The sequence below is a fragment of the Lonchura striata genome, chromosome 1, assembly GCF_046129695.1.
Source record: "Lonchura striata isolate bLonStr1 chromosome 1, bLonStr1.mat, whole genome shotgun sequence".
NCBI classification, from domain to species: domain Eukaryota; kingdom Metazoa; phylum Chordata; class Aves; order Passeriformes; family Estrildidae; genus Lonchura; species Lonchura striata.
In genome coordinates this window covers 61,084,863-61,099,762 of record NC_134603.1, presented here as the reverse complement: position 1 = coordinate 61,099,762, position 14,900 = coordinate 61,084,863, and the positions used below count along the sequence as shown (strand labels likewise).

General features: G+C 38.5%; 1 protein-coding gene across 2 annotated transcripts; it reads right to left on the bottom strand.

Annotated features, from left to right (window-relative positions):
* Positions 1 to 4,108: 4,108 nt before the first annotated feature.
* MSANTD3 (Myb/SANT DNA binding domain containing 3) lies at positions 4,109 to 14,852 on the bottom strand. Of its 2 annotated transcripts, XM_021528701.3 has the most exons (4): positions 14,665 to 14,852; positions 13,430 to 13,548; positions 8,688 to 9,133; positions 4,109 to 7,376 (listed from the first exon to the last, which is right to left on the bottom strand). In XM_021528701.3, the coding sequence occupies exons 3-4, from the start codon at positions 9,100 to 9,102 to the stop codon at positions 6,967 to 6,969; spliced, it is 825 nt and encodes a 274-aa protein (XP_021384376.1). In that variant the 5' UTR covers positions 9,103 to 9,133; positions 13,430 to 13,548; positions 14,665 to 14,852; the 3' UTR covers positions 4,109 to 6,966. The 2 variants fall into 2 exon arrangements, with proteins under 2 accessions (XP_021384376.1, XP_021384375.1); XM_021528700.3 differs by lacking the exon at positions 13,430 to 13,548.
* Between the last annotated feature and the right edge of the window lie 48 nt (positions 14,853 to 14,900).

Genomic DNA, 14,900 nt, shown 5'->3' with positions numbered 1-14,900 from the left:
TAAAACCTCTTATTTTTTTATTCAGATACATCCACCACCGCTGATTTGATAACTGGAGAAGATGCCAGACGAGTTGAGAATGTGAGCACCTTACCATGGTTGAACTGGCACCATCGTGTGGCTAAGTATATCCCAGCAGGAGTATTGCCTTTGAGGTAAACAGGATCAAATCAGCAGGGGAAGACTTCTCATGCTCTCAGCCACCAACAGAGTGCAACTTAACGCCCATTCCAGCCTCAGAGCCCTCCTGCAGGCCAGCAATTGAAAGCAAATTAAGTGCATTTTGGAAACCAGTGTTGCTTTATTTGGCAAGGACTTCACATTATGCTTCATTTGAGACAGAAAGTTGGAGGTAAGGCAATATTTGTATTGGATATTATTGTTCCCAAAGCAGAGGCTGAACCTCTCTATTAGGTCAGCAGTGATAACTCCCAGCCTGCCAAAATTTCTGCCCTGGTTTAAATACCAAATTCATCACATCACTGCTCTGATCTGCACTTTTCAGAATCTCAGTATTTATAAAATATTTTTCAAATAAATGGAATTTATGTTGTGTGTGCCAATTCAGACAGTCCATGGGATTAGAATTCAAATAGTTACAAAGCCAAGCAACTCACTGGGCTGAAGGAGTGAACAGTGGGACTATGTAGGTGTCTAACAGAACAAAACAATTTTTTGGTAAAAGCTTTGGTGAGAGTAAAAGATCAAATTGCAAAACTCCACAATTTAACAGAAACAGCATTCCTCCCTGTTCCCACGTTATAGTGTGACACAGAATGAGTGGCAGGAGCTATATGGGCAATTCAGCTGGTCCATTTGTGGCCTAGTACATAATTTCAGGGCATAATTTAAAGAAAATAAAAGGGATCTGTACATGACCAAATAATGGGCAGAGCTTGAGCAGCTCATATGGCTTATATGGCAACCTCTAAGTGCCATATAAAAAATAAATTACCACTAAATAGGCATATAATTTCAGATTCAGGTTCATGTCTCTCCAAGAACAGCCTCTTACAGCTGAGAAGGAATATCTGAAGATTTGTGGAATACAATTAATCTCAAGTTGTGCTGAATACAAACCCATTTCAACTCTCTTGCCAAAAAAATTTGATTAATGAGGTGCTCTAACAGTTGGTTAGAGACTGAAGCACACAACTGTTCTAAAGCTGGACTGCACAGCAGAAGAAAAACAAACAATCAAAAATTTAAAAACTCACCTAAATAAAATAAGGACAATCTACAAATCTATCTTGCCTAATTTCTGTTAAAACAGAGAGTTGTTTCCCTAAATACATATATGTCTAGTGTAGATTTTGTATCTAGCCAGCCCCTCATCAAGAAGGGAACAGATTGCTTCTGGCAAATTGAGTGCTTAATTTTTAATTTTTTTATTCCTTTTATATTTTTTGTGTGGCTGTTTTGACAGACTACAATATTTGGCAAAAATACTTCTTGATTCTTAGAGCAGTTGGCCATCTGGTAAGATTAACCCACACTCTCCTGAATATAACAGTGTTACAACTCACAGCCATGGAGTGGACAACCTTTTCCTTTTCCTTGCTGTATAACCCATGCCATTTGGGAGACTTACGTGCTGGACAGATTTCACATGGCTTTCCACAGTGTGTGTGCACATGTGTATGGATAATGTAGTGCTGGAAAACTGTCCAACTTCAATTTTACAAAAGTGAGGTCTAATAACTCTGGTGGGATTCCTACTTGAAAGTACCTACTTTGCTTATTGTCAGGCACTTGTGAATGCTATGATAGAGGTGTCCAGAGCCTTAAAGGAAAGAGAAGTGAAGACCATGAGGGGAAATTGTTTGACATGTGTGATAATCTTACCTCTTGGGACAGCTAAAAGCTGTCTTCACTTTGACTCATTCTGAAAACCAGCCTTTTTTTTTTTTTTTCTTTTTGACTTTGCAAGTTTTTAATTTGTTTTTAACATGACTGATGGTGTTGTCAGATGCCTAATCCCTTCAACATCAGAACAGCAAAATTTTCAGAGCCTCAGATAGTACATTTTAGGTCCAGCAATCTGCTCACATTTTTATGTGTACCTTATTTAGATATCAGAGAAACAAGCTAATCATCAGCACAGAAGTCAGTCTGTGATACCAGAAACAGAAGCCACTGCTTGCTTTCACTGGAAAACATATTATCCTATTCTTATAGATGGCAACGAATGGTCATCTTTCTTTTTATCAAATGTACAAAATTCAGGGAGAATGATGATGTGTGAATATACACTCAGGAGTCTTGAGAAGAAACAGAAAAATAATGTGTATAGATAGGTAATTATCTTATGAAAAAACTAAGGTACATCAGACTTTCAAAAAAAGAAAGCTAACTCAAAATATGAAATCACAGGACTACCTTTGAGGTGCTTGTCTGAAAAAAAAAATTCAATTAGATGTTATTTTAAGATTTACATGTAATTCCTCTACCCACAGAGTAGCAAAATACAAATGTGTAGCAGTTTATTATTTCAATGTCATAAGGAGAAAAATACCTGAAAACATGATGCTACATGATACTACATGAATGTGTGGTTGTACAGACTGTAACCACAGAGATTCAGAACAAAACTGGAACATTGTAATGCAAGTGGGGAAGAAGGAAAAGGACACATAAAAGCCACTGTAATTAAAACCAGGAAAAAAAAAAAAGTCTGCAAAAATAATAGAAAATGCCTATGCAATCATATAAACACTTGGGACACTGCTAAAATTTGGTATTGGAAGCACGCAGAGATGAATGCTCATTAAACACAATTCAGCACAACATCCTCAGCTGCACTATATGCTCAGGAAAAGGCAGCCCTGAGCCATCCCTCTTTCTCTGGGACAGGGCTGCAATGGGAATATTGTAACCCTGAGTAGCAATAGTTCAAATTCTGAGGGCTGAACCCAAAATCTGAGGGCTGAGCTCAGCCACACGAGGTGCACCTGCTCTGTAAGGATCACTTCTCTGAGCAGTGCCTGAGGAGGGCTGTGTTTCAGCCCTGCCTAAACACATCTCTGCAGCATAGGAAGGAACTTCAGAGAGAGGATTATGGCAAGCAGCAAACTCCCTTGCTCTGGTGATAAAGCAGCCTGGGCATTGAAAGAAGTAGAATAGATGTCAGGCTAGGTTGTTTGTCAGTGTAAGAAATTTCTTTTGAGGAAGCTGTGAAAGGATTCCACTGAGACTCCTCAACTACCATAATAGAAGGAAGTTTTTTACCCCAAGGATTTAGGAAGAATCAAAATCAATTACATAGCTTCAACCCCCCTGCATTAGGGGGTTTGTCCCCCTGACAAAGGACATTGTGGTCACAGACTGTCCTCCCAAATTACATGGAGCTGGAATGGAGGAAGGTCTCTTTTCCATTTCTCAATACTAACCTCTCCTCAAAATCCTCTAATATGTTTCTCAGCCTGAGAGCAGAATCCAGAATGTACTGGCAGTGTAGCAAAGGTAACTAGCCATGCCTTCTGTGGAAAGGAAAGGTGGTGGTAGAGGAGCACCCATTACATGTTCAAATCCTGTGATATGGGCAGTCTGGGCAAGGGGAAGGAAAAGGAAAAACACATGTCTCAGGGTGAAACCCTCTGCTCATACTGCTGATTAAAAAACTACGGGTGAACAGAGACTTAAGGAAAAAATGCAGAATAAAAAAAAAATCAAGACATGAAAAAATTTATACTAGGCAAGAAATTAGATTACCTCCAAGGAAAGACAGCACCTGGAGCTAGGTTCATGTTAATTTGGGCAGTATAAAGGAATTCATCACACCTTGTCTAGAAGGCCATTGTTTTCTTTCATCAGAATACAGAGGCTAAGAACAATGGCCACTATGTATCTGGTACACATGCTCTTGTATAGAGTTAAGTAGGGATCATTTTGCCCTGTGTATCTTTTAAGTTCATTCCTGACAAAAATTTTATAGCAAATCCAAAAAAGAACAGGCATGTTCTTCTTTAAATACTGCTGTATTCTATCTGTGGAAAAACCTGGAGAATATGCATATATTCCTTGGCCAAATAGTTAACAGGAAAACACAACATGTGAAAGTATTTGAATTATGTAAATTGGAAAAAAAAGGGAGATAAACAAATGGACATATTGTCTGAGATAGATATATTACATATATAAGAAAAGTCAAACACAAGAAAAGGTAAACTCTACTACCAGAAGGAGTAATTGCAAAACAACAAAGGCAAAAGTAATTTCTCAAGTAATTTCAATTCCATCACATTGATCACTTTAAAAAGCCAAAGCATGGCAAGGAGATACATCATTTTCTCCTGTTGATCTTTTACATTTTTCTGTGTTTATCACCCAGTTTTACATCAACCAACACTCAACTACAAATGGGAAAGCAAGAGTCTGTGTCACCTGTGAATGATCTATTCTCTTTACCACAAAACCTACTTGTATAATTTATGTTAGGTGTAAAATTCCCACTCTTCCCCTATGCATCTAATGATCATTCTTTGTTTCATACCTTCATCTTGGCTATTTTTCTTTCTCTTATGGTCTTCTTTCTTTTAAATAGAACTTGAATTAAAAGGGCCTATTGTTCAGCATAAGAACTGTAAATTTTGGTCTCAGAATAAGAAAATACACCAAGAAGCAAGGTATTGTCCACTTGAAAACATGCTTATTTTAAAGGATTTTTAAATATAAAAATACAATGATCTTTCATGAGCAATCATATAACTTCCAGAAGTTCAAGCTACCCTTACTCACATTTTGCGAATGTCTATTTCATCATTTTCACAGGGCTATCTATTCTTGCCCCCTTCACAGTGCTGAAATTGTCTCCATTCATTACCTTCTAACACCTAGTTTTCATTTATTTTCACTTAGAAGTCAAATAACTGACTCATCTTTCAGACCACAGAATGCAATCTCAGAACAAGGTCCTAATTTCTGTTTACTTTTCTTTTGCCTCTATTATACCTTCCAAAAGTGTTTTCATTCAGCAGAAAAATAAAAGTGCCCATAACATCCTTCTTTGGAATCCCTGTACTTTCTTCACACAGCCAATTTATAAGAATATTGAGTTTGTGGTCAAAAAGATCTGTCTTCAGATTTTACACAGGCCCTCTTTTTTTTTTTATCTTGCACCAGCCCAGCATATTTTTTTTCCTCTGTCATATAAAATGAGCTGTAATAAATAGCTCCCATTGTGATTGCTGGTTTTAGCACATTTAAGGAAGTAGCACAGGTACCACACTGTTAACCACAGCTAGTCCTGTGGTTGATAATGGCAGTGCTCACAAAGATGAATCACCAGCAGTGAAACCAGGTCAAAAAAACCACATACACACACACACACACACACACACACACACACACAGAGTGAACCCTACTCAATCAAAAACAAAACCAAAAGGAAGTCACTCCACCAGAAAGGATATCCAGGGAAAGAGATAGGAGTGTAGCTGGGAATGTATGCCTTGTAACATACTCTGCTTTGAATACATTGTTCACAGTATGGACTCACCCTCAGGAGTAATGATCTGAAAATACTTTATTGAATTATGTGATACTCTGATTTTTCAATGAAAATTTATGGTTTTGTTCATTTTTCTCACTGCTTCAAATGACAGTTGTACACCTTCCTGTAAAACAGGTTTTCACACACCAGAAGTTCTTATGAATCCTTGCAGGGTTCTGCATTTCACATTTTCTTAACTCTTGCCCCACTAGAATAAATGATTGCCAGGGTAAAGATTATCTATCTTTATTTGTGCTTTCCTACTATCTACCATTCTGGACATCCAAAATCTGTGGGGACTTTCATGTGAATGCCTTCATATAAATCATGTCCATCACCCCTCACTGACAGCAAAGGCAAGAAACACACCACCATAATGCACAGGACAGAACAAAACAAAACAAAACAGAACAATGCTTCAAGACAGGAATGATTCCTTTGAACCGCTTCCCACCCTATGAGAAGGAAAAGAGGGTGAGTCTTAGTCTTTTCTTCTAGCTAAGGAGAAATAATCAAGTTAGTTGCTACACCATCAAGTATTGCATAGCAAAATAGAGGGAGACTTTGCCAATGGACTGGCTGGCTCACTGCATTTTAAGAGCTTTATGAATTCTTAAAAAGCTCTTCCCCTCAGAATGACTTCAGGTGAACAGCGCACAGTGCTGGCAGCAGCATTTGACCCTCCTGTTTGGGTACTCTATTTCAATACAAGATGGGCCTGAAAATTAAAGAATAAGCACAGTGGCTTTTGAGGAAGAAGTTGCCTTCTTTTTAATTTCTCAAGTGTCAAGGCTCAAACAACTGGAGGGCCATTCCACAACCATCCTCTCAGTCAGCCAGACAGCTGGAAAATAAACATTACTGTTCTTCAGAAGGAGAGGGCTGTCACTACAGTGTCCTTCTTGCTACATCCTTCATTTTCACATCTTTTATGAAGAATAAGTTATGGACTGTATTAACTAGTTTATTTTCCCTAAGCTTCAGCATAATGATCCAGCTAATAGCTGTATATCACCTTTTGTCTCAATAGCAGAGAGCAACTCCAACCCTTGCCTTCATTTGGGAAATGGTAGATAGGAAGAGATAGAAATCAAAACAAACACTACAGCCCAATATTTAAAGATGTTAAGTTTTCTTAAGAACTCCCAATGTAAGAATACCTTACTCTTACCAATGTAAGGGTACCTTAAACTTCACAAGGATCAAGGGTGTTCTGCAAGGAGAAAATATGTTCACATTGTAGAACACTGTGCATGTCTGCGAGTTAAACAAATCAGAACTACCTACAAACAAACAATAGAGTTTTCCTCTTGGTGAACTATACCACTGTTTCCCTAAACATTAAGAGTCATAGTGTGTTCACTATCAGCCAGGCACCTATCCTGTCACTGTACATTCACAGTAGAAAACCCTCTTTCCAGTGCGTGTTACTCATAAATGTGCTAAACCAGACTGACTCTCTGCCCTTCTATGTTCTAAGGTGAATTAGGAAAGGGTCTGTTATAGGAGGATACAGGCCATTCTTTTGTAATGGTCTGCAGTTTTCTCTCCCAATACATTTTCTTTTTATTTAGAACTTCCATTTTTATCCTGTGTTCTTCTTCAGCCATCTCACACTCTCTTTCTATTTGCTGTATCTTTGCCACATGAACTTCATTCATTTGGATTAACTGCAGTTGCAAAATCGACATTTGCTGATGATGTTCTTCCTCATGCATCTTTTTCAGAGCACTTTCCTGAGATGCTTTACTTCTGTAGTTCTTATCTGCTGCTATTCTGACATCAGAACATGAAGGCTCAGGCTGGGAGGTACCTTCGCATACTGGAAAATGTACCAGCTCTTTGTCTTCATCACAAAGTTCTCTGTTTGACACAACAAATGACTCTGCAAACAAAAGAAGAAAAAGTGTTACATTATTCTCTTCCCTTCCTTCAAGAAACAGAAATGTGATATATAAGTGACTTACATGTGCATATGAAACTTGTGCTCCAGTAGCAAAGCACAGGAGCCACTACATAATGCAGTTCTGCTGCAGAATACTAAGGGCATAATGGGCTGAACAAAACCACTTGGGGCTCTGTTGAAAGACCTGCAAGGCTATAGTGGGAATTCAGAAGACTAAACTGAATGCAGACACTTGTAAGTGGACACCTAAATTTAGGTGGCTGAGCCTGGAGCTAAACCTTAATGCAGCCACTTAAGCTAAATCCTATGTGACTTGCAATATTTTATGAAAGATCTGAGTGTCAGGTGAAGCTGTGTCAACATGAATATCAAATCACTGAGGGAATAGTAGGAAGAACACTTCTTATTCTTTCCTTATTTCTGCTGCAGATGTTGTAAATACAGTAGTGACAATTTTTAGGTAAAAATCACATTATTCTAACATTATTCTAACTGAGAAGGCTCTACCAATTTTTCTGAAAGAGACCACGCAGGGAACAGAACAGTTACCACTGCAAATGAGGGTCTCAAAATACATTTCTATCCAAAACAAAATAACTAATTATGGTAAATAGAATTATGAAAGAGGCATTCTAAGAATGTTATCTAACAATGTAGCTGCTGTTGTCTTTTGAACAAGGACAATCTTCTGTGTGAGATCCCGCCATAATAAAATTTGCAATAAACTGTTGCAGCCACGCTCCCTCCTGGTATTGAATTATTCCTTCTGGGTATGCTTGCCAAACAAAGAAGAATGTAGTGGTGAACTTTTTCAGAAAGGCGATTCTCCAGTGTGGACTGCAGTGTGAAACATGGCTCCACATACTCTTTTTAGTCCTTGAAAACAAAGGAGGAAAGACCACAGGGAACTCTTGCAGCAGGCAATTGTGTATCAATTTGCTGCTTGTAGCTTTCTTTTTTTTTTTTTTTAAACCAGCAAAATGATACTTTAAAAATGATAAAGATATCCTTGGGACTATTCTTTGGAAAGCCAGCATGATAGCAACAGTGATGCTTGCCACAAAGCAGCAGATATGTCTGTTGATGAAAACAGATGAAAAAAATCTGCAAAAACCTCACACCTGTTTAACTCCTGAAGGCCTCAGGAAATACACACAGCCTTGTAATATCATAGCTCTGAAATTACTGTTCTATATCCAGCAGTCACAGCTAAGTGGAGAGATTTGAAAAAGAATCACTGGCAAAATCACATACAAAACACTACTTGCATCATTACAGCAACATTTATACCTTGACTAGAAGCATCAGGCTGATATTCAGAGTCTTCTTCTGGTGGGCTCTGCAAAAAGTACATTTGCTCAGGCATTATGCTTCCAATCTTCTCTTTCCCTACGATGTGAGTATTTATAAGTGGACTAATACTTCTTTTTACCTTCTCCCGCCTTTCATGTGCCATTATCTTTTTTGTCCGTGCCTTGATATTTTCCCAGCATTTCTTTAACTGTTTGAAGTCTCGCAGTGATACACTGGGCTGTGAATTATATTCATGAGCTAGTGCTTGCCAGGTGCGCTGTTTCAGAGCAATAGTTCTTGCATCACTTTTTTTACATTCAAGCACGTATTTGTATTTTTCAACTAATGCAAGCAGCACACTCTTCTCCACTTCTGAGAAGTATTTAGCAGGCTTTATTATTTCGTTTTGCATTTTCTCCCGTTTCTCCAAGAAGCCAAAATTCCTATGAAAACAGTGATGGAAGAAAAAAAGAAAAAAGAAAACCAAACACAAATTAGAACTGGTTGCAATATGGGGTAACTGTCTTTCAGAAAAAAAAACAAAACCCACCAGAAAAAAACAAAAAAAACCCACCCTACTTCATTTTCTAGAATACCTTGTGAATAGTTCTAGACCACATAATGAAATGATCAGGTAAGATAAAACAGAATTACATGCTGGTTTGTGTTGCCTCATTAGTGGATACAGTGACAGAAGTCGACAACAATGAATAGTTGTCTTTGTTACAATTTATCTGGATACAAAATACTCAGTATTTACTTAGTATCTTGCTTTTAATATCATGTTTTCCTGTTCATTGCACTTTTTCACTTCCATAAAGTTTTCCAAGCACTGAAGTCAGGAACAAATTCCAAAACCCAGCCTTCACTAGCTTCACATTTATGTCTAAAGCCACCTTCAGCATGGTTTGGTTTCTTTTGATTTAAAAAATACCCTCCTCTGTCCTTGCTAATTGTGTATAATTAATTTCCCCCATCTCTCTCCAACATTTGAAAGCTCATTTGTATGAGCAATGATAGTAAGAAGTTGTTTTTTCAAAGACCTGTCAGCTTTGTACTCCCCCATGCTCCATCCTCCCCCTGAATGATACCCAGTAGGCAGCAGGATCCTGACCTGTATTACAATATTGAGAAGCAGCAAGAGTTGCAAGAAGACAAGAAATACAACAGAAGCAAACCACGTGGAAGGTACAGGTCCTTTGCCCTTGACTGCTGGCCCTGCATGTGTGGCACTTCCTTGCACTTGTGCTGTTGGTCACTCAGGAGCCAACAACCAGGCTAAAAAGAGTTCTGGCTTTAACACAGCCACTGCTATACACTTACACCATGTCAGCAACACCTCTCTTCTCAAGTCCACCACTTATGTAGTCAATAGGAAAAAGGTAGCTGATAACAGGGAATTAGTGGCCATTTGAAAAACAAAAGCAGTGTTGCCTTCAGTTAACAATATATGACTGTGAAACAAAATATCCCTTTGCTTCTTCTATCTTTTCTTACTTTTCTCCCCCTTCCTTTCTGCTGTAACTATACAGTCCAAATTACTTTCAGATTTTGGGCAAAAATGCAGCTCTCATTTCTTTTATTTTTAGTCATTAAACCCAGTGATACATTTATAAGATAACTGGTTCATATTCCTAGCAGTCTAGGACTCTCCCAAAATGAATTTTCTAGTCTTTTGCCTATTGTTTCTACTTTTCTTATAACATTCCTTGACGATGCATTAGATAGCACTATCAGGTTTCCTCTTCTCAATATATTTTTCATTAACTCCACTGCACTAGGACTTTCTTTGTGCCATCTTTGTAGTTCCTTTCCTCCAAACATCTTAGTACTTACAGTTATTCCCATCTCTTTCAGTAAAGGTAACTACTTCTGTTTATAAAGAAAGCTAACAGACAAGCTAATAAAGAAATGAAAGCCCAAGCTTGATATTAAAACAGTGGCTCTCTTGAGGAGCCCATAAAATATGACAAAGCCCAGCTGTCCTGGTTTCAGCGGGGACAGAGTTCATTTTCTCCCTGGAGGCTGGTACAGTGCTGTATTTTGGGTTTAGAGAGAATAATGCTGATAACACATGGATGTTTTAGTTGATGCTCAGTGGTGCTTATTCCAAGTCAAGGATTTTCAGTTCCCCATGCTCTGCCAGAAAGCAGGTGCACAAGCAGCTATGAAGGAGCACAGCCAAGACAGCTGATACAAACTGGCCAAAGGGATGTTCCATACCATGAAATATCACGTTCAGTGTATAAATGAAGAGGGATCTGGCCGAGACCTGCAGGTGATGAGCAATCATATTGTGCATCATTTGTTTATCTTGAGTTTTCTTCCTCTCTCTCTCCCCCACTACTTTCTCTTTTTCACTACAACTATTATTAGTGCTACTAAATTTTGTTTCAGTTATTAAGCTGTTCTTATCACAATCCACAGGTTTTACTTTTTTTTTTGATTCTCCTCCCCACCCCACTGGGGGCAAGGGGCGAACAAGCAGCTGCACAGTACTTGGTTGCTGGCTGGGGTTAAACCATGATGCTAGCAAAATAAAGAAGTCAAAGAACAGGGGACATAGTGGAAAAAAGCCTGGAATAGCAAAACTGAAGCAAAGTTAGTAAGTAGAAATAAGTAACAGTCTAGGTCAAGTTAGTAGCTAAGTTGTACCCCTACTGAAAAAAGAGCAAACACTTGGTTTGCACATTCTGTCATTGCTTAACTGGGTTATTTCCAGTCACCTGTGTGGGTCCTACATAGTCACAGTTCTGCTCTCTCTTACCAAATCCTGGTGTCACAAGGACATGGGAGAGCTGAAGTTTTTGCAGCAGACAGGATCAAGGGGACTAAGGGAAAGGTCCATAGCAAAACAAAATGTAATAGTGCTACTGGTAATAGAAGAACTAGTTTATTTTACATTGAAGCAAAAGGAGGAAGAAGGAAGAGAGTTGGGTGGCTGAGTTTAAGGAAAACAGTTTCTTGGTTCAATATTTCCTCTGTCACACTGTATCAAGTTTGGTTTCTTTTTTTTTTTTTTTTGGTCTGTGAAAACTTAAGTCACCCCCCCATATTGGTGACAGGAATTCTTAAACAGCTATAAACTGACAGCACAAACTAGGTGTAAGCAAAGAAACTGCTTTAATGCATACCAGTTATTACAATGTCTAGGCCTAATAGAAGTGTACAGCTGCTTCAGGAGTTCCTTAAATAAAACAAACTAGGAAAAAAAAAAAAAAGGCAGTAACAAAATTGACATCCTAGCAAAGATACTTAAAACTGGCAAATTTGCTCCATGAAGCCGCTCTATAAACACACAAAATAAAAGAGATCTGGAATGGAATAGAATGTATCTACTAATCTATTTTACTTACATACTTGTTGCACTATTCCAAACCATTAAGTTGCTTTAGAGAGATGCTGAAATAAAATTCTTGGGACTAAATATTGGTTCTATATCTTAATCTCAATTCCACCAAGAAATGGGATGAAATGCAGTCTCACCGGAAGTTGTGAAGCCCAGTAGCTTTTGACCCTGAAAAACCAGGATTACTCCATGCGATCAGAAAGGACTGATTCTACCTTCTACTGATACATGTAAATCTTACTTCTAGTTTTGAAAAGGTGAGAGAATCTCAGACAAAAAAAATCATTACATGTTTATTTTTAGAAAATCCCTTTATTTAGAAAAACTGGATTTTCAGAAGTTTGGAGACTATATTCAAAAAGTTAAACATTACTAGGACTTCTGGATTCTAGATGCTAAATATCTAGCTCCACAGACTGGCCAAGAGCAGCTGATGTCAGTAAATATCTAAAACATTTTTAAATATGACATCTCATATATTAAGAAATTATGAACTAGAATAAAAAGCTCATCTTTCATAGATGGAGCAAATTTAAGTATCACTTTCATACCACACTATCATTTACTTCTATTATTTTTACTGTTGTAGTTTCTGAGATCCCCAGTTGTAAGTTAAGTTCAAATACTAAACATTAAAGAACGGAAATATAAGTCCTACTCTGAGAAGAATATATTGGTCTTTTCTTGCACTAATAACATTCCTAGTATTTGTTTCCTAAACATACACATTATATTTGTGCCCTTCCTGTGAAGAAGCAAGGATTATGATCTAGGATGCATAAAGGAACTCAAGAACTTGTGTGGGCAGTTTAATACATAGAAGAAAAGAGTTTTGGAAGACTCTCCTCAAGCTCTTACATGCTTAACCTACTTTCTTCAATGTATTAAAGCCCAAGGTGTCAAGAAAGCACTCTGAGATGGCAGGAGAAGTTAGAATACAGAGAAGTTGAATCAGAACACCATGATGTATTTATATTCACCTCTTTTTTCTTTATGCATATTATTCACCTTCTTGCAGCCCACTGGCTCCTCTGCAGAATATGAGAAAGGATTCACAAGCCCAGAATTTCCATTTTGAGGCTAAACAGTCCTGCCAGGACATATGCCTGGGATATAATTTAGCAGGAATCTGTGCTGAAATCAAAGCAGTTTACTGTGCATAGCTCATTCTGTAAACTGGATTGATTTGTGTGGGCACATGAGGACAGTTGCAGAGTAAATTCTAAGAAACAAAGACTGGAAAGCTTCTCCCACTCTTACAGGTGCCTATGCTCCAAGACACAAGCAGTAAGAAAGCATTTTATCCTAAATATTTTCTCCTGGCATGACTCAATTCACAAAGTGCCTTAAAACAAAGCAGTGTCCTAAGTATTTGTCCTCTCACACAAACCTCTATAGCTTCAAGATAACAGAGGTATCTCTCAGCTCCTCATCTTTACTGTGAAATGTTGTGCAGAGTTCTTCTTTTAAAGACTATAAGGCATGTGATGTGATCTGCTGGGAGAATAGCTTGAAAAAAGAATTACACAAGTTAGGAAATGCACATATGACCATAAATATTTCACACACATGCATTATTTTGCTTGCACACATCTAAACAGACACCCAAGCTCCACTCAGTTGCATAGAAACCCAGTAAAAGGTAAAAAATTAGGTTTAAGTTGGCAAGTATGAGCATTTTTAGTCCATGAAATGTTTTTTTAGGCAGAAGAAAATACAGAGAGAAAGTTATGGTCAAAGACTTATCCCAAATGTTAAACCAAATGTTAACCAAACCCAAAGAAAAGAGTTTATTAGCGAACTGTGGTCACTTATGGGGTGAAAATGAAGTTCACTGACCAGTGCCAACAGAATTACTACCAGAAATATTCAAAGATTGATAAAAATAAAATTTATGTCTCTAACTTAAATTCCAGGTGAAGCTCTAAACATAGCCAGTAATTAACAACATTGGAAATCAATCATAATTCTGTCCTTTTTATCCAGTGCTCGAGGAGGGAAGAAAGACATGGAAATGCAATGACCCAAACTAGTCACAACAGGTTTATATTTTGTTTGAATGACAGAAGCAGCAGTAAACAGTGTTCTTGTTCCTCAGATGTTTCCCTGGTTTTCCTCACCAAGCTTCCATCAGTGTGCCAGGCCTGACCCTGCCTACCTTGAAACTTGAAATCACTAGGTAATCAAGAGCACATTGCAAATATGAATGAGCTCTATACAGGAAATGTGCTTTAATCAGATTTTTTTAAAATCCCACCTCCTTGGGTGCTTTCCCCCCATGCTTTAATACAAATTAACAGTTATCGTGGATCATCCAGCAAAAATACAAGCTCATCTACTAGTAAAATTCACAGTACTTTACCGAAATTTCTCCTGTCAGATTTTATATAGCTATACCTGGAAATGTATTTATATGTGTGTGTGTGTGTGTGTGTGTGTGTGTGTATATATATATATATAATCATATCACACTATAGATATACACAGATGGATTTTAAGCGGGTCATCCCGCTGCCTATGGAGGACATCCAAAGCACTTCCCGCAAGCAAGGTAATGGACGCAGGTTGTTATTCCGAACGACTGCCTGAAATCCACCAAAAATAGGCATAATATAGGAATCCTACCAGACTCTCCCGCACCCGAACTTCTCAAACATTAACTCGAGCTTGGTGGGGTTTTTGTAATCTCCTCGCTAGCTCCTCTTCTGCTTGAAGGAGAAAGCAGGACAGGTCCCGGCTCCACAAAGGCGGCCGCTCCCCGTCGGGCGGGCGCGGAGGCTGCGGCGCGGTGCGGGCGCATCCGCGGCGGCGGCGGGCGGGCTCGGCGGGCGGGCGGCCGCTGTCACCCGGCGCCCGCGGGG